Source organism: Dermochelys coriacea, chromosome 1 (genome assembly GCF_009764565.3).
Source record: "Dermochelys coriacea isolate rDerCor1 chromosome 1, rDerCor1.pri.v4, whole genome shotgun sequence".
NCBI classification, from domain to species: domain Eukaryota; kingdom Metazoa; phylum Chordata; order Testudines; family Dermochelyidae; genus Dermochelys; species Dermochelys coriacea.
The window spans coordinates 215,830,812-215,851,974 of record NC_050068.2 but is presented as its reverse complement, the minus strand read 5'-3'; the positions used below and the strand labels follow the sequence as shown (position 1 = coordinate 215,851,974).

General features: G+C 45.3%; 2 protein-coding genes and 1 long non-coding RNA gene across 3 annotated transcripts in view; 2 read left to right on the top strand and 1 right to left on the bottom strand.

The window, feature by feature from the left end:
• LOC119860485 (scavenger receptor cysteine-rich type 1 protein M130-like) overlaps positions 1–21,163 on the top strand; it is a 1,081,813-nt gene that overhangs the window by 891,233 nt on the left and 169,417 nt on the right. The gene's annotated exons all lie outside the window — the stretch shown is intronic.
• The window catches only part of LOC122460107, a 109,741-nt gene that overhangs the window by 62,852 nt on the left and 25,726 nt on the right, over positions 1–21,163 (bottom strand). The window lies entirely within an intron of this gene.
• Positions 1–21,163, top strand: part of LOC119860592 (antigen WC1.1-like) — a 73,524-nt gene that overhangs the window by 27,292 nt on the left and 25,069 nt on the right. Inside the window, exons 4-5 of the mRNA XM_038414464.2 lie at positions 17,754–18,068; positions 18,519–18,830. Coding sequence (XP_038270392.1) covers positions 17,754–18,068; positions 18,519–18,830 — 627 coding nt within the window. The remainder of the gene's footprint in view (positions 1–17,753; positions 18,069–18,518; positions 18,831–21,163) is intronic.

The window sequence follows — 21,163 nt, the reverse complement described above, 5'->3', positions numbered from 1 at the left end:
GGTGGGAATGGTCACCCGCAACCAGACTAAACCAGCCATCACGCCTAGCGCTGTTCTGGAAACTTCTACCAGGACCAAGTCAGAGGTGATGGACCCGGATCCCAGGCCAATGTCTGCAACAGCCGTAGCGTATCCAGTCCCAGAGAGCCAGACAGAGCCAGTCCCAGAACCGGAACCGGCGGAACAACCAGCACCAGACCCATTGCCAGCACTGAATCCAGTACTTGCAACCCCAACCCCAGAGGGCCCCACCGAACCTGAACCGGCAGCAGCCAATAACCCTACACAAGAGGCTCAGCCAGAGCCTGAACCCCAACATAGTGCACCAGCGGAGAGTGGTTCACAGTCAATGGAAACATCCCCATCCCCTATATTGCTTCCAGAGGGACCAAGCATAGGTCCACAATCCAATGAGGAACTGAAGTCTCCAGCATCAAGGGAACAGTTCCAGGTTGAACAGGAAGTAGATGAAAGCCTCCAGAGAGCTTGGACGGCGGCACGGAGCAACCCACTGCCTCTCAGCTCTTCTAATCGATCCAGGTTTATTGTAGAAGGAGGACTCTTATACAAGGAAACTCTTTCTGGTGGACACCAGGAAGACTGGCATCCTCAGAGACAGTTGGTAGTTCCAACTAAGTACTGGGTCAAGCTCTTGAGCTTAGCCTAGGAGACCAGGTTATGGTCTTAAAGGCGCACCAGGCCCATAAAATGGAAGCGCCATGGGAAGGGCCATTCACGGTACAGGAGCGCCTGGGAGCTGTTAATTACCTCATAGCATTCCCCACCTCCAACTGAAAGCCTAAGGTATACCATATTAATTCTCTAAAGCCCTTTTATTCCAGAGAATTAAAAGTTTGTCAGTTTACAGCCTAGAGAGGCGATGACACTGAGTGGCCTGAAGGTGTCTACTACGAAGGGAAAAGTGCTGGTGGCGTGGAAGAGATGAACCTCTCCATGACCCTCAGACGTATGCAGCGACAGCAGATCCAGGAGCTGTGCACTAGCTACGCACCAATGTTCTCAGCCACCCCAGGACTGACTGAACGGGCATACCACTCCATTGACACAGGTAATGCTCACCCAATTAAAGTCCAACCTTACTGGGTGTCTCCTCAAACTAAAACTGCTATAGAACGGGAGATCCAGGATATGTTACAGATGGATGTAATCCGCCCCTCTGGCAGTGCATGGGCATCTCCAGTGGTTCTAGTTCCCAAACCAGATGGGGAGATACAGCATTTAGCTTATGGTAGTCCACGCAAAAACGTAACTCGCCCAGACAACTATCCAATGCCATGCACAGATGAACTCTTAGAGAAACTGGGACGGGCCCGGTTCATCAGTACCTTGGACTTAACCAAGGGGTACTGGCAGGTACCGCTAGATGAATCCGCCAAGGAAAGGTCAGCCTTCACCATCCATGTCAAGCTGTATGAATTTAATTTACTTTATTTTGGGCTGCAGAATGCACCCGCCACCTTCCAAAGACTTGTAGATGGTCTCGTAGCGGGATTAGGAGAATATGCAGTCGCCTACCTTGACGATGTGGCCATATTTTCGGATTCCTGGGCAGAATACCTGGAACATCTACAAAAAAAAAATCTTCAAGCGCATAACGGAGGCAGGACTAACGGTTAAGGCGAAGTAGTGTCAAATAGGCCTAAACAGAGTGACTTACCTTGGACACCAGGTGGGTCAAGGAACTATCAACCCCCTACAGGCCAAAGTGGATGCTATCCAAAAGTGGCCTGTCCCAAAGTCAAAGAAACAGGTCCAATCCTTCTTAGGCTTGGCCGGTTATTACAGATGATTTGTACCGCAATACAGCCAAATCGCCGCCCCACTGACAGACCTAACCAAAAAGAAACAGCTAAATGCCGTTCAGTGGACCGAAGAGTGTCAGAAGTCCTTTAACCAACTTAAAGTGACATTCATGTCTGACCCTGTACTAAGGGCCCCACACTGACAAACTGTTCGTAGTAACTACAGAGGCATCGGAGCATAGTGTGGGAGCAGTTTTAATGCAGGAAGGACCGGATCAAGAATTCCACCCTGTAGTGTTTCTCAGCAAAAAACTGTCTGAGAGGGAAAACAACTGGTCAGTCAGTGAAAAAGAATGTTACGCCATTGTCTACGCTCTGGAAAAGCTACGCCCATATGTTTGGGGACAGCGTTTCCACCTGCAAACCGACCATGCTGCGCTACGGTAGCTTCATACCGCCATGGGAAATAACAAAAAACTTATTCAGTGGAGTTTAGCTCTCCAACATTTTGATTTCGACATCCAGCACCTCTCAGGAGCTTCTAACAAAGTGGCTGATGCACTCTCCCATGAAAGTTTCCCAGAATCAACTGGTTAAAATCATCCTTGAGATATGGAAAATATTGTTAGTCTTTATATACTTGGTAGTATATTTAAAGGTGCATGTGTCTTATTAATTCTGTTTTTTCCTAGAGCTCCAGGAAGAAATCTCAGCCAGCATTTCAACCTAGCTGTGATTTGGGGGGCATGTCAAAAATAAAGAGAAGGATAAACACCTTTAAAATCCTTCCTGGCCAGAGGAAAAACCCTTTCATCTGTAAAGGGTTAAGAAGCTAGGATAACCTCGCTGGCACCTGACCACAATGAGGAGACAAGATACTTTCAAAGCTGGAGGGAGGGAAAAAAACAAAGGGTCTGTCTGTCTGTCTGTGTGATGCTTTTGCTGGGGACACAACAGGAATGGAGTCTTAGAATTTAGTAAGTAATCTAGCTAGATGTGTTAGATTATGATTTCTTTAAATAGCTGAGAAAATTAAGCTGTGCTGAATAGAATGGATATTCCTGTCTTTGTAACTTAAGGTTTTGCCTAGAGGGATTCTCTCTGTTTTGAATCTAATTACCCTTTAAAGTATTTACCATCTTGATTTTACAGAGGTGATTCTTTTTACTGTTTCTTCTATTAACATTTTTCTTGTAAGAAACTGAATGTTTTTTTTCGTTGTTCTTAAGATCCAAGGGTTTGGGTCTGTGGTCACCGATGCAAATTGGTGAGGATTTTTAATCAAGCCTTCCCCAGGCAGGGGGGTGCAAAGTTTTGGTGAGGATTTTTTGGGGGGAAGACATTTCCAAACAACTCTTTCTCAAAAATTAAACCCGGACTTTTGGTGGTGGCAGTGGAAGTCCAAGGGCAAAGGGTAAAATAGTTTGTACCTTGGGGAAGTTTTAACCTAAGCTGGTAAAAGTAAGCTTAGGATGTTTTCATGCAGGTCCCCACATCTGTACCCTAGAGTTCAGAGTGGAGAAGTAACCTTGACATTCCACAAGGCACAAATTCTTCCTTATCCTTAGAACTGTTTCACTGCCACCACCAAGTGAGTTAGACAAAGGTTTAGGAAAAGGACCACTTGGAGTTCCTGTTTCCCCAAAATATCCCCCCAAGTCCCTTCACCGCCTTTTCTGGGGAGGCTTGAGAGTAAACAAGGTGAGCTAAAACCACTGGTTTTTAGGACACTAAAAACCCATCAGGTTCTTAAAAGCAAAAAAAGTAAAAGAAGCACCTCTGTAAAATCAGGATGGAAGGTAATTTTATAGAGAAATCAGATTCAAGACACAGGATTCCCCTCTAAGCAAAACTTTAAAGTTAAACACCAAACAAACCAGGAATAAACCTCCCTCTTAGCCTAGGGAAAATTCACAAGCTAAAACAAAAGATAATCTAATGCATTTCCTTCCCATAACTTACAATTTGTAATCTTAGATACTTAGTTCAGGTATGGCTTAGGAGATGTATTTTTCCCTACCCTGGTTCCTCGCTGTCCCAGAGAGAAGAAGAAAACAAACAAACCAAAAAAACCCCACCTTCCCCCACAGATTCGAAAGTATCTTCTCCCCTTATTGGTCCTTTTTGTCAGGTGCCAACCAGGTTATCTGAGCTTCTTAACCCTTTACAGGCAAAGGAGAGATTTTTTGCTACCTTTAGCTGTATGTTTGTGACACCACCTTCTCTCAGGGGCTACTGCCAGTCATCATCTAGCCCCTTCTCTCAAGGGCAAACTGCAGTCTGTTATGGCCACTCATCACTGGCAAGGGTTGGACTTGCTGCCTTTCTAGCCTCACCTGCCTCCTTGCAGCCCTAGTACCTCCCCTGGCCTTTAGCAAGGCCTCAGCCTGGGGACTCACCAGGCCAGAGCTCCTCAGATCTACCTGCCTTTCCCCAGCCCAGCCCAGCCCTGCCCTAGGTACCCTGCTTACTCTCCCTGGTAGTCTGGTCCTTTGCTCCCCAGCTGGCACAAGAGTCTCTCTCCCACTTGCTCAGCCTGCCCTTTTATCAGCGCCAGCTGTGCCCTAATTGGGTGCAACCACACCTGTGGCTGACTACCCAAACAGCCTCTATTGGCTGCATTTAACCCCTTTCTGACCAGAGCCTGGTGACGGCCCCGCTACAAATATGAATGCAAAACATGTATATTGTCAAATCGCAATGTATGCACACGTGACAGCTTTGGCTCATATCATCTATCTCAGATATACGCACCTCCCTCCAACTTCTTTTTTAAATAACTTATGACAGTTAATGTTTTCACAGAAATTTGAACCACACATTTCATTCATGTTGAAAGCATGCAGCCATTTTCATTCTGAGGCAGACATTAATTGAAAGACAAATTCTCAACAACTTGAGTGCCTGACAGCTCTCTCTGATTTGAAAATGAAACTAACTTATGACCAAGGTGCCTTTCACCAAGTTGAGTCTATCACTGTACCAATACTGTATTTATTGCTAAAGTAAGTTTTCACCCTGGTCTGTCTTTGGGCTTTTTAACTGCCCTCGATTCCCCTTCCAATGTGTGTGAGATAATTTCAGGTTGAAAAGTCAACCTTGTAATGCACACACAAAACACCCCTCTCCCTGGCTGCTCAGCTGGAGACTGCACTTGCCCTCCTCTCACCCCTGAGATGGGGGAACTGCCCTTCATTCCCTCTTCACCCATAGCAACACTTCCCTGCCTCCTGCTGCCCTGGGGCTTCACCACCTAGGACCCAGCTCCATCACTTCCCTGACTCCCCACTCCCCTGCCTACTGGGACAAGTGGGCTTGTCTTCTGCCTGGTTCCCAGCATGACCAGTTTCCCAACTTCTCCCTCCCCTGCCTCTTGCTGCCCTGGGACCCTCTTTCTGCTCTAGGGACATACATGAAGGCAGGGCTCAGTGGCAGGACAGGTCTGTGTCCTCAGCCCTGAAGTTCTCGCACAGAGCTTGGTCCACCCCTGAAAACTGGAGTATTAGAGGAGCTTCTGTGTCATCACAGCAGCTCCTCTGATGCTTTTGTATGCAGCAAAATCCCATGACTCCCAATCAGCTGGCGAGATCTGGAAACATGGCAAGACTGCCTTCCCCGGATGCTTAGAAGGGACTCCCCACCTCCACCACCAACCTGAGGCTGCCACCTAATCCCCTTCATCTCTCACCCCCATTGCTGTCTTCTGCTGCCCCCTCAGCTTCCCTGCACTTCATATCCCCCTACGTCCCTCTCAACCTCCCTTCCACCTCCAGCTGCCCTCTGCCCCTCACATCTCTCTCCCCGCAGCCTTCCTCCTGCCCCACATCCTTCTCCACACCATTCCATTGAAACCCCTAAATCTGCCTCCTGCCTCCACCCCCAGGTGTCCTGCTCCCCGCACTCTCCCCACCCTCCTTTCACAGAGTCTGTGTTGCCCCTGGGCCCTGTCCATTCCTTTCTGCCATACAAGGCAGCCATGTTTCCTGTGGGCTTCAGTCTAAATGAAAAGAGTGGAAGGTGGCAGCCAGCTTTACTCAGGGTGGCCTCACTCCCACATGCCAACAGACTGTAGGCAGATGGCAGCATCTCACTGGCTTCAGTCCCACTGTTAGTGACAGGAGATGGTGCCATATGGGATAAAGGGAAACTCCGAGACTTGGAAGTGGCTTAAAACTTAAAAGTTGGATGCTAAGTGACTGTGAATCCCAGCGATGACTGAACCTGGTGATATTCTGAACCAGAGGAGCTCTCAGCCATGCCAATAGCTGGCCCAGCATTTCATGCTGACTCAGCACAATCCTAGGCTTCAGAGGGACTCACAGACAGAGTGACATTCCTGGGATCTTCTTATATGGGTAAGAAAAGTCGCCTTTTTGTCAGGGCCGGGTCTTGTCAGGACACAAATCTAAATGGATGAGCTAAAAGAAGGGCAGGGCCACCAGTGAGGTGCTTTTCCCAACATCACCGCTAATGGCAGAGCCTGGAAAGGATCTGCACTGCCCACTAGCCTGCCTGTGGAACACACCACTGGCCAAAAGCCCATTCCACAGCACTCAGCTGGATAGCCTGTCACTGTGTCAATGAGGACCCCTGGCTGGCTGGCCATAATCATTCTGCCAGGTCGGGTATTGGGATGGGCTGGGGAAATGGAAAACAGAGGTCTTTTTCCTGAAAGTTGAAGTCCTGGAGAGAGGAAGCTAGGATTGGAGAGGGGCTGCCTTTCTGTATAGGATGGGGTTGCTACCGCCAAGGCACAGAAAAACTGGCCCAGCTGTGGGCAGGCCCAGATCCCAGGGGAGGTGTCACTTGTCTGAACAGGGTGAGGTCCCAGAAGAGGTGAGGCTGGTCTATGAGCAGGGCCAAGTCCCAGGGCTGGGGGCAAACATGGGGAGGGGCTCAGTGCTCAGAAAGTTATGGGAGGTTTGGTGGAATTTGGGGTTGGGAGTGCGGCAGTGCTCTCCCATTGACTGGTGTTTGTCTTGGCACACTGCACACCTGCAGATCAGGATGAGTGTGCCAGCCGCGAGGCCCTTGTGTGTTCCCAGCTGTGACACGCATAGCTGGAGTTCTGAGATCACTGCACGCCCAGGAGCATATGTGCACAGCTTAGAAATCCTGTCAACACCAACCCCTCCCTGCCCCCAGCCAATAACACCTTTGGACCAGCAACTGGCAAGGCCAAAGAAAAACTACTCAGGCTACTCAAAAACCAGCCAGGAAATATATGGCTGGTGGCGGGGAGAGAGGGAGACCTCAGCCCCATGGTGCTCATTCCTACACATTTCTTCGTGTTAGTTTCTAGAGATAATAGAGCTTTCACCTCTCCATGCCCCTTCCCTCTTTTATCCCTTCAATAGTGTGTTTTACTCACTTTGGGTCCTATCCAGCAGTGGCAGTTAAGGGTGCTCAGCCCCTCACAGAATTCACTCATCACGCTGTGAGATTGTGCCCTGTACTTGGGGGACCCTCCCTTGCTGAACTCAACATTCTGGAGGCATCCAGGGTATCATTGGGCAACCTTAACTCTGCATTAATGATGTTTTTTTACCATTTAATTCTACTCAAAGTCTGCTCTGAATCCCCAATTCTACCCACAATCTCAGAATAGCTCTACAACTTGGGGCAGGGAGATAGTCACCAGTGTTTGCTTTTTAACTGTCATCAGAAAGCCCCAGATTGAGCACTTTTGAGTTAACTGAGGCAGTTCACAACTCTTACAGTTCCACCAATGAAAGCCCCAAGCAGCTCTTCACCAAGGGATCCTCCTGGAGCTGGCAATAACCATGGGGCTTATCTGCTCTCCAGCTGCAGTCACTGCATTAGGTGTGGCTGCACTGAATGGTGGAGGAATACGCTGGAGTAGATTGGGAGAGCTGTGGTTGTAATATGAGGAGATCTGGGGATTAGTTTGAGGAGCATCAGAGAGGTGTGAATGTGATATGAGGAGAATTGGACTTGAGTGCCCGCATGTGTGTTATCAAAGGAAAGATGTGCATATGGACCTTGAGGTTGTAGTTAGCATCATTTGTGTAGGCTGTGTCAGGAGCAGGGCACGGGGTTCATCTTGCTATGGGTACTGTCAGTAGTGAGTTGGGACATGAGAGCTGTATGTGGATTTAATGATGGGTGGAGGAAAATATATGTTTAGGTGATATCTTGTGTTGATGTGTAAATGGGCGGTAAAAGGGTGGTTGTTGTATTTTGCAAGTGTGGTATGCTTTCAGGGGGCAGGCTCAGTGTTTGAGAATAGGGAAAGTGCAGATAGTGCCTGACTATTACAGTGAAAAGGCAGAGTGGAAGAGTATGTGCATTAAGTCATAAATTAACAAAGATTTTTGCCATTTAATTTCCTAGGTTTTTAAACTGAAAGAGAAATGTTTGTTGGTAGGAGTCAATGGTTTTTCTAAACTGTTGTAGTTCCCACCAGGTTTTCAGCTGTGACTAATAATCTAAAGACCTAGTTTTTCTATAGAGCTTTTCATCAGTAGTCCTCAAAGTACTTACATCATTATCCACATTTCACACATGGGAAACTGAGGCAGAGAACAGTGAAGTATCTTCAAAGAATCAAAGAAATGTCAGGCTGGAAGAGACCTTGAGAGGTTATCAGGTTCAGCCCCCTGTACTGTGCCAGGACCAGTTAAATCTAGACAGAAGTTTATCCATCCTGTTCTTAAAAACCTTCAGTGATGTGGATTCTACAACCTCCCTTGGCAGCCTATTCTAGAATGAACCTAAACTACCCTTCTAGTTTGGATGTTTCTCCTAATATCTAACATAAATCTCCCTTGGTGCAGGTTGACACCATTACTTTTTGTCTTATATTCAGTGGACAGGAAGAAAAAAATCACCCTCGTTCTCTGTAGAACAGCACTTAATATATTTGAAGACTGATATCATGTCCTCCAAAGTCTTCTATTCTGAAGACTAAACATGCCAAGTTTTTTTAACTTCTCCTCCTAGGTCAGGTTTTCTAAATCTTTTATCATTTTTGTTGCTCTCCTCTGGACCATCTCCAATTACTTCTATATCTTTTCTAAAGTGTGGCACCCAGAATTGGACACTGCACTCCAGCAGAGGCCTCACCAGTGCCCCCTAGATCAGGACAGTTACATCCTCTGTCTTACATATGACATTCCTGTTAATACACACCAGAATGATACTAGCATTTTCAAAATTGCATCCAACTGTTAAATCATATTGAATGTGATCTACAGTTACCCCAGATCTTTTTCAGCAGTACTACCACCTAGTACAGTTATTCCCCCTTTGGAAGTTGTGCATTTGGCTTTCCATTCCTAAGTGTAGTACTTTGCCCTTTTCTTTATTGAATTTCATCTTGTTTTCAAACCTGCTTTGCAACTTGTCAAGGTCATATTGAATTCTAATCCTGTCCTCCAAGTGCTTTCAATCCCTCCCAGCTTGGGTCACTTGCACATTTTATAAGCTTACTCTCCATTCCATTATCCAAGTCATTAATGAAAATATTGAATAGTACCAGACCCAGGACTTACCCCATGGCACCCTACTAGATACACATTCCCAGTTGGACAGCAAACCACTGATGACGACTGTTTGAGTACGGGTTTCAGAGTAGCAGCCGTGTTAGTCTGTATTCGCACAAAGAAAAGGAATACTTGTGGCACCTTGGAGACTAACAAATTTATTAGAGCATAAGCTTTCGTGAGCTACAGCTCACGAAAGCTTATGCTCTAATAAATTTGTTAGTCTCTAAGGTGCCACAAGTACTCCTTTTCTGTTTGAGTACGATTATTCAACCAGTTGTGTACCCACCTTATAGTAATTTCATCTAGACCACATTTCTCTAATTTGTTTATGAGAATGCTGTGTGCCACTGTATCAAAAGCCTAACTAAAATCAAGATATCTCCCGTCTACTACTTCAGCCCTACCCAGGAGGCCAGTAACCCCGTGAAAGTAGCAAATTAGGTTGGTATGGCATGATTTGTTTTTGAGAAATCTATGCTGACTCTTCCTTATAACTCTGTTATCCTGTAGATGCTTATAAATTTATTTAATAATTTGTTCCAGTATCTTTTGAGTATTGAAGTTAAACTGACAGGGTCCCCTTTATTTCAGTCTTTATAGGTAGGTACTTTCCCTTCTCCAGTCCTCTGGGACTTCACCTGTCCTCGATGAGTTCTCAAAGATTCATAGATATTAAGGTCAGAAGGGACCATTATGATCATCTAGTCTGACCTCCTGCATAACGCAGGCCACAGAATCTCTCCCACCCACTCCTGCAATAAACTTCTCACCTGTGTCTGAGCTAATGAAGTCCTCAAATAAACTCAAAGGCTTAAAGACATCAAGGACTGAAAATCCTCCAGCAAGTGACCCGTGCCCCATGCTACAGAGGAAGGTGAAAAACCTGCAGGGCCTCTTCCAATCTGCCCTGGAGGAAAATTCCTTCCTAACCCCAAATATGGCGATCAGCTAAACCCTGAGTATATATGGGCAAGATTCACCAGCCAGATACCCAGGAAAGAATTCTCTGTAGTAACTCAGATCCCACCCCATCTAACATCCCATCACAGGCCATTAGGCCTATTTACCATGAATATTTAAAGATCAATTAATTACCAAAATCATGTTGTTCCATCATACCATCTCCTCCATAAACTTATTGAGTTTAATCTTAAAGCCAGATAGGTCTTTTCGCCCTACTGCTTCCCTTGGAAGGCTATTCCAAAACTTCACTCCTCTGATGGTTAGAAACCTTCGTCTAATTTCAAGTCTAAACTTCCCAATGACCAGTTTATATCCATTTGTTCTTGTGTTCACATTGGTATTGAGCTTAAATAATTCCTCTCCCTCTCTGGTATTTATCCCTCTGATATATTTATAGAGAGCAATCATATCTCCCCTCAACCTTCTTTTAGTTAGGTTAAACAAGCCAAGCTCCTTGAGTCTCCTTTCATAAGACAGGTTTTCCATTCCTCGGATCATCCTAGTAGCCCTTCTCTGAACCTGTTCCAGTTTGAATTCATCCTTCTTAAACATGGGAGACCAGAACTGCACATAGTATTCCAGGTGAGATCTCACCAGTGCCTTGTATAACGGTACTAAATCCATGCTCCTTATCTCTACTGGAAATACCTCGCCTGATGCATCCCAAGACTGCATTAGCTTTTTTCATGGCCATGTCACATTGGCGGCTCATAGTCATCCTATGATCAACCAATACTCCAAGGTCCTTCTCCTCCTCTTTTAATTCTAATTGAGGCGTCCCCAGCTTATAACTAAAATGCCTGTTATTAATCCCTAAATGCATAACCTTACACTTCTCGCTATTAAATTTCATCCTATTACTGCAATTTACAAGGTCATCCAAATCTTCCCTTATTATATCCCGGTCTCTTTCTAAATTGGCAATACCTCCCAGCTATGTATCATCTGCAAACTTTATTAGCACACTCCCACTTTTTGTGCCAAGGTCAGTAATAAAAAGATGAAATAAGATTGGTCCCAAAACTGATCTCTGAGGAATTCCACTGGTAACCTCCTTCCAGCCTGACAGATTTCAGAGTAGCAGCCGTGTTAGTCTGTATTCGCAAAAAGAAAAGGCGTACTTGCGGCACCTTAGAGACTAACTAATTTATTAGAGCATAAGCTTTTGTGAGCTACAGCTCACTTCATAGGATGCATTTCCGATGCAGCCTGACAGTTCACCTTTCTGTAGGACCTACTGAAGTCTCCCTGTTAACCATTTCCTTACCCACCTTTCAATTTTCATATTGATCCCCATCTTTTCCAGTTTAACTAATAATTCCCCATGTGGCACGGTATCAAACACCTTACTGAAATGTAGGTAAATTAGATCCACTGCATTTCCTTTGTTTTAAAAAAACTGTTACTTTCTCAAAGAAGGAGATCAGGTTGGTTTGGCACAATCTACGTTTTGTAAAACCATGTTGTATTTTGTCCCATTTACCATTGACCTTAATGTCCTTAATGACTTTCTCCTTTAAAATTTTTTCCAAGACCTTGCATACTACAGATGTCAAACTAATAGACCTGTAGTTACCTGGATCATTCCTTTTTCCCTTTCTTAAACATAGTTCCTATGTTAGCAATTCTCCAATCATATGGTACAACCCCTGAGTTTACAGATTCATTAAAAATTTTTGCTAATGGGCTTGCAATTTCAGGTGCCAATTCCTTTAATATTCTTGGATGAAGATTATCTGGGCCCTCCGATTTAGTCCTATTAAGTTGTTTCAGTTTTGCTTCTACCTCAGATATGGTAATATCTACCTCCATATCCTCATTCCCATTTGTCATGCTACTATTATCCCTAAGATTCTCTTTAGCCTCTTTAAATACTGAGGCAAAGTATTTGTTTAGATATTGGGCCATGCCTAGATTATCCTTAATTTCCACTCCATCCTCAGTGTTTAGCAGTCCCACTTCTTTCTTAGTTTTCTTCTTATTTATATGGCTATAGAACCTTTTACTATTGGTTTTAATTCCCTTTGCAAGGTCCAACTCTACTTGACTTATAGCCTGTCTCACTTTATCCCCACATGTTCTGACCTCAATAAGGTAGTTTTCTTTGCTGATCTCCCATCTTCCACTCCCTGTATGCTTTCTGCTTCTTCTTAATCACCTCTCTGAGATGCTTGCTCATCCAGCTTGGTCTACAACTCCTGCCTATGAATTTTTTTCCCTTTCTTGGGATGCAGGCTTCCGATAGCTTCTGCAGCTTTGATTGAAAGTAATCCCAGGCCTCCTCTACCTTTACATCCATAAGTTCTTCAATCCAATCCACTTCCCTAACTAATTTCCTTAATTTTTGAAAGTCAGCCCTTTTGAAATCAAAAACCCTAGTTGCAGATTTATTTTTGTTAATCCTTCCATTCAGTTTGAACTGAATTAGCTCATGATAACTTGAACCAAGATTGTCCCCTACAAGCATTTCTTCTATGAGGTCCTCACTACTCACCAAAACCAAATCTAAAATGACATCCCCTCTAGTCAGTTCAGCAACTACTTGATGAAGGAATCCATCAGCTATCGCATCGAGGAAAATCTGAGCCCTATTATTATTACTAGCACTTGTCCTCCAGTCTATATCTGGGAAGTTAAAGACTCCCATGATCACACTGTTTCCATTAGTATTTACTTCATTAAAAACATTAAAGAGGGCTCTATCCATATCCAAATTAGATCCCAGTGGTCAATAGCACACCCCAAGCACTATCCCAGGGGAGGCTCTAGTAGTTTTCTTCTCCAATGTAATTTTTGCCCAGACAGACTCTGTCTTATCCATTCCATCGCTTCTTATTTCTTAATATTCTACCTCATCATTGATATACAATGCTACTCCACCACCTTTTCCTTTATTTCTATCTTTTCTAAACAGCACATACCCTTCAATACCCATAATCCAGTCATGACTACTATTCCACCATGTTTCGGTTATCCCTATAATATCTGGTTTCACTTCCTGCACCAGTAGCTCTAGTTCCTCCATTTTGTTACCTAGGCTCCTCGCATTGGTGTACAAACATCTTAATTTTTGCTGTTTGGCATCATTCACATTCTGTACCCGATTAGGCACGCTCATTCTACAGCCAGTATAACCTATTAGACTGGTATCCACACTGCCCTTCCTCCTTATATCCATTCTCCTACCCACGGCTGTATCCTTTCTTACTTCGTTTTCTTCCCTCTCAATGCTAAAATCCAGCGTGGAGATTACCTGGATATCTCCCAACCATCTCCCCCAAATTCCTAGTTTAAGGCTTTCTTAATCAGTTGTGCCAGCCTCCATCTTAGAAGTCTGTTTCCTTCCCTACTCAGATGAAGTCCATCCCGAGAAAACTGTCCTCTGTCCATGAATGCCTCCCAGTGGCTGTACATCCCAAAGCCCTCCTTATAGCACCACTGCCAGAGCCAGCTGTTGACAGTCATAATCGTGTCACACCTTTGTTGCCCTTCTCTAGGAACAGGAAGGTTCCTGCTAAAGATCACCTGAGCCTCGATTTCCTTATGCGTCTTCCCCACCCTAGCATAGTCTCCCTTAATACTTTCCAGTGAGAATCTAGCCATATCATTTGTTCCCACATGAAGGATAATTAGGGGATTCTTTCCCGCTCCATTTAGGATCCTTTTCAACCTCAGGTCTACATCCCGTATCTTAGCACCTGGAAGAGAGCACACCATTCTATTCTCTGGATCAGCCCTGTCTATTCTTTTCAGTAAAAAGTCCCCGATCACATAGACCTGCATTTTCCTGGTGACGGTGCTATTCTCCAGTCTCTCCCCTGTTCCCTCTGGCTGCAAGTTCTTTCCATTCCTATTCTCCCTTGCAATCCTCTGCAATCTATCCCCTGTCCTCTTGGGGCTCATAGTTGGTGTAGTCTCCATTGACTCTTTCCCTTTTCCTATAGGACTAGCCGCTCTTCTCTCCTTCCTTGCCCTTCCGCCTTTAGTGACTACCTGCTGAGCCCCTTCTTCATTTTCCAACTCTACAAACCTATTCTTGAGCTCTATTTCTCCTTCACTAGCCCTTCTTTTCCTCTGCCTGGTTCTTTTCGTCACATGCTTCCACTGACCACTTTCCTCACCCAGCAGTCTCCCCTCAGAATTCCTCAGTCCTGCTTCCATCTGCAAGCCTGAACTTTTCCCTTCAGACACCTCATGTCTTTGCTCCATAATCTGCTCGAACTTTCCACCTGCATCTCCAAACCTCAGATCTTTTCCTCCATCAGCTCTATCAGACGGCATTTCATGCAGACAAAACTCTTACCAGGTCCCCCCTCCAGGATCATGTACATACCACAGCTTCCCATCATCCTCATTGTGTCTTCCATTGCCTGGGTCACTCCCACTGCTGCCTCTGTGTCTGTCATCACCTTCCCCCCGAAATCCTATTAATCTGGGAAACACAAACCAAACCAAAACACCCCCCCAACAGCAAAACCAAACCCCAAACAAGCACCACAACACAACTGTGCCGCTACACCTGTCTGTATAGAATGGCTAACGGCTCCACCAGTGCTTCAGCTAGGTCCTTAAGTATCTTTGTGTGACAATCAGGGTGCAGACACCCCAAGGGCAGAACAGGAGGCCTGAAACCCAAAGAATAAGCAGTTGAAACAATTGTTTGTAAACACAATTTATTATTGTACTATAACAGTGTATTGGGGCAAAAGAAAAGGAGGACTTGTGGCACCTTAGAGACCAACACATTTATTTGAGCATAAGCTTTCGTGAGCTACAGCTCACTTGGGTAAGATATCATATAAAAACTGGAGACATGCTGGTTATGGATATCATTGTGGGAGGTATATACAGATGGCGAGTAGAGTTATGTATGTGTGATGGAAATATGTTCCTAAAATATGTTTTGGGGACAGACTTGAGAAACAAGTTTATCCTAGACAAAGGGCTGTTGTTTTGCCTGTTTACCTGTGTCTCCAATGTAAAGTGAGCAAGGTGAGGCCAGAGACAGTGGAAATTATTTTACATATGAGCCAAGAGGATGATGGGAAGTCACTAGGAAGAGTCAAATAGCAAAGGAGAAGAAAGTTATCTGGGGATGCACATCGGACAAACACATTTCAAAAGGTTACTAGAGTATACAAAGAAGGGGAGAAAACTTGTTAATTACCCATCATTTAGTGGGCAAAGAGGACAGCACCCTCCAATTCAGTGAATGTTGGATCCTCCTGCCGGAAGGCTTGGAGATGCTGGTAGTTTGATGTGAGAAAGCTGTTGAGGCAAAGATCATAGTTTGCTAAAGAAAAGTCTTAGACACTAGAAAGTGTTGTATTTGGTTTTGTTTGTAAGCATTTTCTGCTTCTGTTATCTCTGCTTAGTATCATTTAAATCTATGTTCTCTATTAATAAACTTATTCTTGGTTTTACCATAAATCAGCTCCATGCTGTGTGTTAAGGTAAAGAGTGTGTCCTCAGCTGGGCTTGTTACCCAGAGGTTTTAGAACCCAAATCAGTGGTAATTTAACTGGTTTTCTTCAAGAAAAAAATTAATATGGCCATAACTCCTCTCTCTGATAAATGATTGATGCAAACCAGAGTGCTTTACCTAAAACTACTTTATTAGGTTTCAAGCACGTGCACGCTATGTATGCTGTAGCAGTAGGGTACAGAGCATTCCAAATATTTACAGTTACCTAAAAAGTCTGAAACGGTCTCAAGAAATTAACAGCCAGGCTACCGGGGGCCCCGTCCTTCCATCTGACTATTGGGGAACTTAGGTGTAAAATCCCTGCCAAAAGGAAAGCTTCCTCAGACGGCTCCAAAGCACACTTTCTAAATAATTTCTTTGTACATTTTCTTTGGATAAAGCACCCAGCTCATAATAGCCTCTAATGGGCTAATAATTTCCCCAGCAACAGCCAATAACAATTCGTTATTTTTATTAGCAAAATATTTCTAGTTATAACAATGATAAAGCTTACATGTTAGAGGCACCTAAAACCAAGGTCGGTTGCCCAAACATTTTTTTTCTCTTTTTACAGTACATTTATTTTTTATTTTGTTCTCCCATTTTGATGAGGAAAAACTGCAAGCATGTAGCTATTTGACCTTGCCTTTTTGATATTATCCCTTATTAGCTCTTCTTTTAACTAAGTAGAGGACCTGTACTTTACTTCATCTTTCTCTTATCCCCTAATGTATTTAGAGAACTTCTTTATTATTATCTTTTTATGTCCCTTGCTGGGTGTAACTCGTATTGTGCTTTAGCCTCTCTGATTTAGTCCCTACATGCTGGTGCTTATGCTCAAATAAATTTTAGTCTCTAAGGTGCCACAAATACTCCTTTTCTTTTTGTGAATACAGACTAACACGGCTGCTACTCTGAAACATGCTGGTGCTGTGGTTTTGTGCTCATCCATAGCAAGTGCTTCACATTTCCACTTTCTGTACGATTCCTTTTTGATTTTCAGTCCTTAAAGAGCTCCTGTGGAGCCCTAATGTTCTCTTAAGATTCTTTCTGTTTTTCCTTCACATCAGGATAGTTTGCAGTTGTGTCTTTAATACTGAGAAACTGTCAGGTCTCCTGACCTCCTTTTTTCCCCTAAGATTTTCTTCCTATGGGAACTTAGCTATCAGTTCACTATGTTTGTTAAAGTCTGGGGTGTTTGAAGTCCATTTTCCTTATTCTGCTTCTTTCACTCCTTCCTTTCCTTAGAATCATTGAAACTATTGTTTCGTGGTCACCTTCACCCAAGTTGCTTTCCACCTTCAGATTCACTAACAATTCCTCCCTCTTGGTCAGAATCTAGTCTCAAAGGTCGGTCCTCCTGGCTACTTCCTCTACTTTTATGGAACAAAAAGTTTTCCACAACACATTTCAAGAACTGATTGAACATTTAGTGTTTTGCCTTATTACTTTTCCAACAGATGTCTGGGTAGATAAACTCCCCTGTTACTGTCAGGTCTTGTGTTTTGAATATTTATGTTTGTTGTAGAAATGCCTCATCCATTCCTTCTCCTGAGTGGGTGGTCTATAGTAGACCCCTACCATTACATCACCACTATTGTCCACTGCTTTTATCTTTGCCCAGAGACTTTCAGCAGGTCTGCCTCTCACCACCTTCTGGGGCTCAGAACCTCAGACTTGCCCAAGGTCAGACAGCAGGCCAGTGGCAAAGCTGGGGATAGTCCCAGTCCAGTGGTTTTTCCCATAGGCTACAAGATTGCTATGTGATTCCCCAGTGCTCCTCCCTGCCCTGTACATTTTGTTATAATGGAATGGGGATAATGGTGGTTGTATAGTTGCTACCGGGGCCCACAAACAGGTAGGGCTCCCATAGATTGCAGCACACACACAGAAGAGGAGAATTCATGGCTTATGAACATCCTGATTTACAAAGTGCCCAGTCAACTAGGAAATAATTATTATTTAATTGTCCCAGGTCACTGGGGCTCCTTGATCACATCTTTGGATAGAATTGTGCAAGAGAAATGTCCTTCTGATCTCCCTTCTGCTTCTCAGGGTACGGCGGGTACAGGCTGGCAAATGGCAGCACAGGGTGTTCGGGGAGAGTGGAGCTTCACCATGGAGACACCTGGGGAACCCTCTGTGACTCCCAGTGGGATTTACAGGCTGCCCACACCCTCTGCAAGCAGTTTGACTGTGGAGTCGCCCTGTCAATTCCAGCCGGGCAGCTCTTTGGCACAGGAGACGGGCCTGTCTGGAACGGCAAGTTTGGCTGCGAGAGGAATGAATCCCGCCTGAGGGACTGTCTTGTAACTGCGCTGGGCACAACTGAGTGTCCCGCTGGGAGTGAAGCCAGCGTGGTGTGTTCAGGTGAGCAGCTGCAGGGGGAAAGAAAAGGATTGGAGAACATCCTCAGCCAGATCTTCCCGGTGCGTCAATCAGCCAAGCTCCATTGGGCTCAGTGAGGGTATGCTGATTTACATCAGGTGGGGACTGGCCAATAAATTGGCCCTGTCCCTGCAGCAGCCAAGTCCGCTGGAACTGATCCCTCTGTGAAATGCTTGTGGTGCCTTGAGTATGGAACGTACCAAGGAAGCCAAATTCTGGTCCCTGGTCCTGCCTTCACACTAACTAACGTGGATCAAGTATCAGTTTGTGAATGTGCAGGTGCAGGTGCAGAATAGTCCCACAGCCCCCACAGGGTAACTGCTAGCATTGATCACGAGCAACTATCCCTTCCTGTTCCCCACCCCCCTCCCTGCCGTTGCCATTAACACTGATCACTTTGCCACCTCGACACTCACTTTCCCTTGTGCTCAGGGTGCCTGGGCGGCAGGTTAGTGAACGGCACTGAGTGCTCCGGGAGAGTGGAGATCCGACATGGAGACACATGGGGAAGCCTCTGTGACTCCCACTGGGATTTGCAAGATGCCAACGTCCTCTGCCATCAGCTGAACTGTGGCTACGCCGAGTCGATCCAGGGAGGAGCCCATTTTGGGGAAGGGAGCGGAACCGTATGGAGCGACACTTTTCATTGTGAAGGGACTGAACCTTGTCTGTGGGATTGTTCTCGCATGGCCCTGGGCACCCCAGCCTGCTTCCCCAGAGACACAGCCAGTGTTATTTGCTCAGGTAAGTTTAATATATATGTGTGTGTATTAGTTATAGTGCAGTTTATAGGCCAGCTTAGGATCATCACGAGTAGTCCCATTGACTACAGTACTCAAGGTAAGTAGGGGTATCGGAGTGTTGCTCTATTGGTTTAAGTTCCCCAGATCAGAGACACCTCCGGGTGCAGTGAGGGGTGGCGAGGTGGATCCTAGCACTACACTAGAGTGAACCGGAGAGAATGGCTCTGTGCTATAAACCTGGGGTTTGTGATTCACAGATGCCCTCGGTCCCAGCAGGGCTGACTCAGCCCTTCATCAAGTTGAGGTTGGTGTTGCAGAAGCAACCTATATGCAGAGATCTCATCCAATCTGTGGGGCCATTACAATCCCATTTCACTCTCTGGAAAAGTAGGTGTTTGCCCTGGTGTTCCTGGCCAAAATGCTTCCCCCGTTGCCCATCCTGGGTCGTGTGCTGGTGAGCTGCAGCCCTCACTTACAGAGCTTGCTCAATGGGTGTGTATGTTTGTACATCATTAATTCCCCACAGCACTTCATAGAAATAGTAATTTCTTTGCCAAAGATCCCAGTGTTCAGGAAAGTGTTCAGATGGCTCCAGAGCTTGGCTTCTGAGCCAGCTGGGAACTTTCACAAAGATCCTGCTCTTAGTGAGAGCAGCTGGCCCTTTGATGAAGATCCTCCTCTACAATGCAACACATATACTGCAGGGGTCCTTTTTCCTGCAGGCTTCTCCAAAGATCTTCATAGGCTTCCCCATGTCACACCAGAGAACTGCCATAGCTAACAGATGGCAAGTCGTCTGATGGCTATCCATAGTGGCTAGGCCCAGATTTTTACAGCTGTTTCACTGTTGCTCCATTCAGCATGGCAATGCCTACCTGGTTTAAGAGCCTACGTTTCATTTTCAGTCAGGATTTAGGCACTTAGCAGCCTTCATCAATGAGATCAATAGGAGTCACATCCCTGAGTGACGTAACTATGCCAACCTCACCTCCACTGTAGACAACAAAAGAAGAATTCTTCCATTGATCTAGCTACCACCACTTGGAAAGATGGATTACCCACAGCAATAGTAAAACCCCTTCTGTCACTGAAGGAAGCATCCACACGACAGCGGCATAGCTGCAGTGATGTTCTGTGTCACGGTAGCGCCCATAGTGTAGACATGGCCTTAGTAAAACAAACATTTAATGCCCACAGAAAACCTTGTAATAACTATGAATAAGCACTCCCAGCTATCTCCGTGACACCACTGGTTTCCTGAGAAAACTACAATGCATTGGTGTCCTTCCAGGAAACACCATCCTAGCAACCATGGATGTAGAGGCTCTCTACACAAACATCCCACACATAGGTGCAATACAAGCTGTCAGGAACAGTATCCCTGATGATGCCACAGCACAACTGGTTGCTGAGCTCTGTAACTTTATCCTCATGCACAATTATTTCAAATTTGGTGACAATATATACCTCCAGACCAGTGGCACTGCTATGGGTACCTACATGGCCCCACAATATGCCAACATTTTTATGGCTGACCTGGAACAACGCTTCCTCAGCTCTCGTCCACTCACGCCCCTTCTCTACCTACATTACATTGATGACATCATCATCATCTGGACCCATGGGAAGGAAACTCTGGAAGAATTGCACCACAAATTCAACAGCTTCCACCCCACCATCAAACTCAGTCTGGACCAATCTACACGGGAGGTCCACTTCCTAGACACCACGGTTCAAATAAGTGATGGTCATGTTAACACCACGCTATGCCAAAATCCCACCAACCGCTAAGCCTACCTTCATGCCTCCAGCTTCCATCCTGGACACACCACATGATCCATTGTCTACAGCCAAGTGCTGAGGTACAGCCGCATTTGCTCCAATCCTTCAGACAGAGGCCAACACCTACAAGATCTTCACCAAGCATTCTCAGAACTACAATACCCACACGAGGAAATAAGGAAACAGATCAACAGAGCCAGACGTGTACCCAGAAGCCTCCTGCTGCAAGACAAGCCCAAGAAAGAAACCAACAGAACTCCACTGGCCATTACATACAGTCCTCAGCTAAAACCTCTCCAACGCATCATCAGTGAACTACAACCCATCCTGGACAACAATCCCTCACTTTCACAGGCCTTGGGAGGCAGGCCAGTCCTCACCCACAGACAACCTGCCAACCTGAAGCATATTCTCACCAGCAACTACACACTGCACCATAGCAACTCTAACTCAGGAAGCAATCCATGCAACAAACCTCAATGCCAACTCTGCCCACATATCTACACCAGCGACACCATCACAGGACCTAACCAGATCAGCAACACCATCACC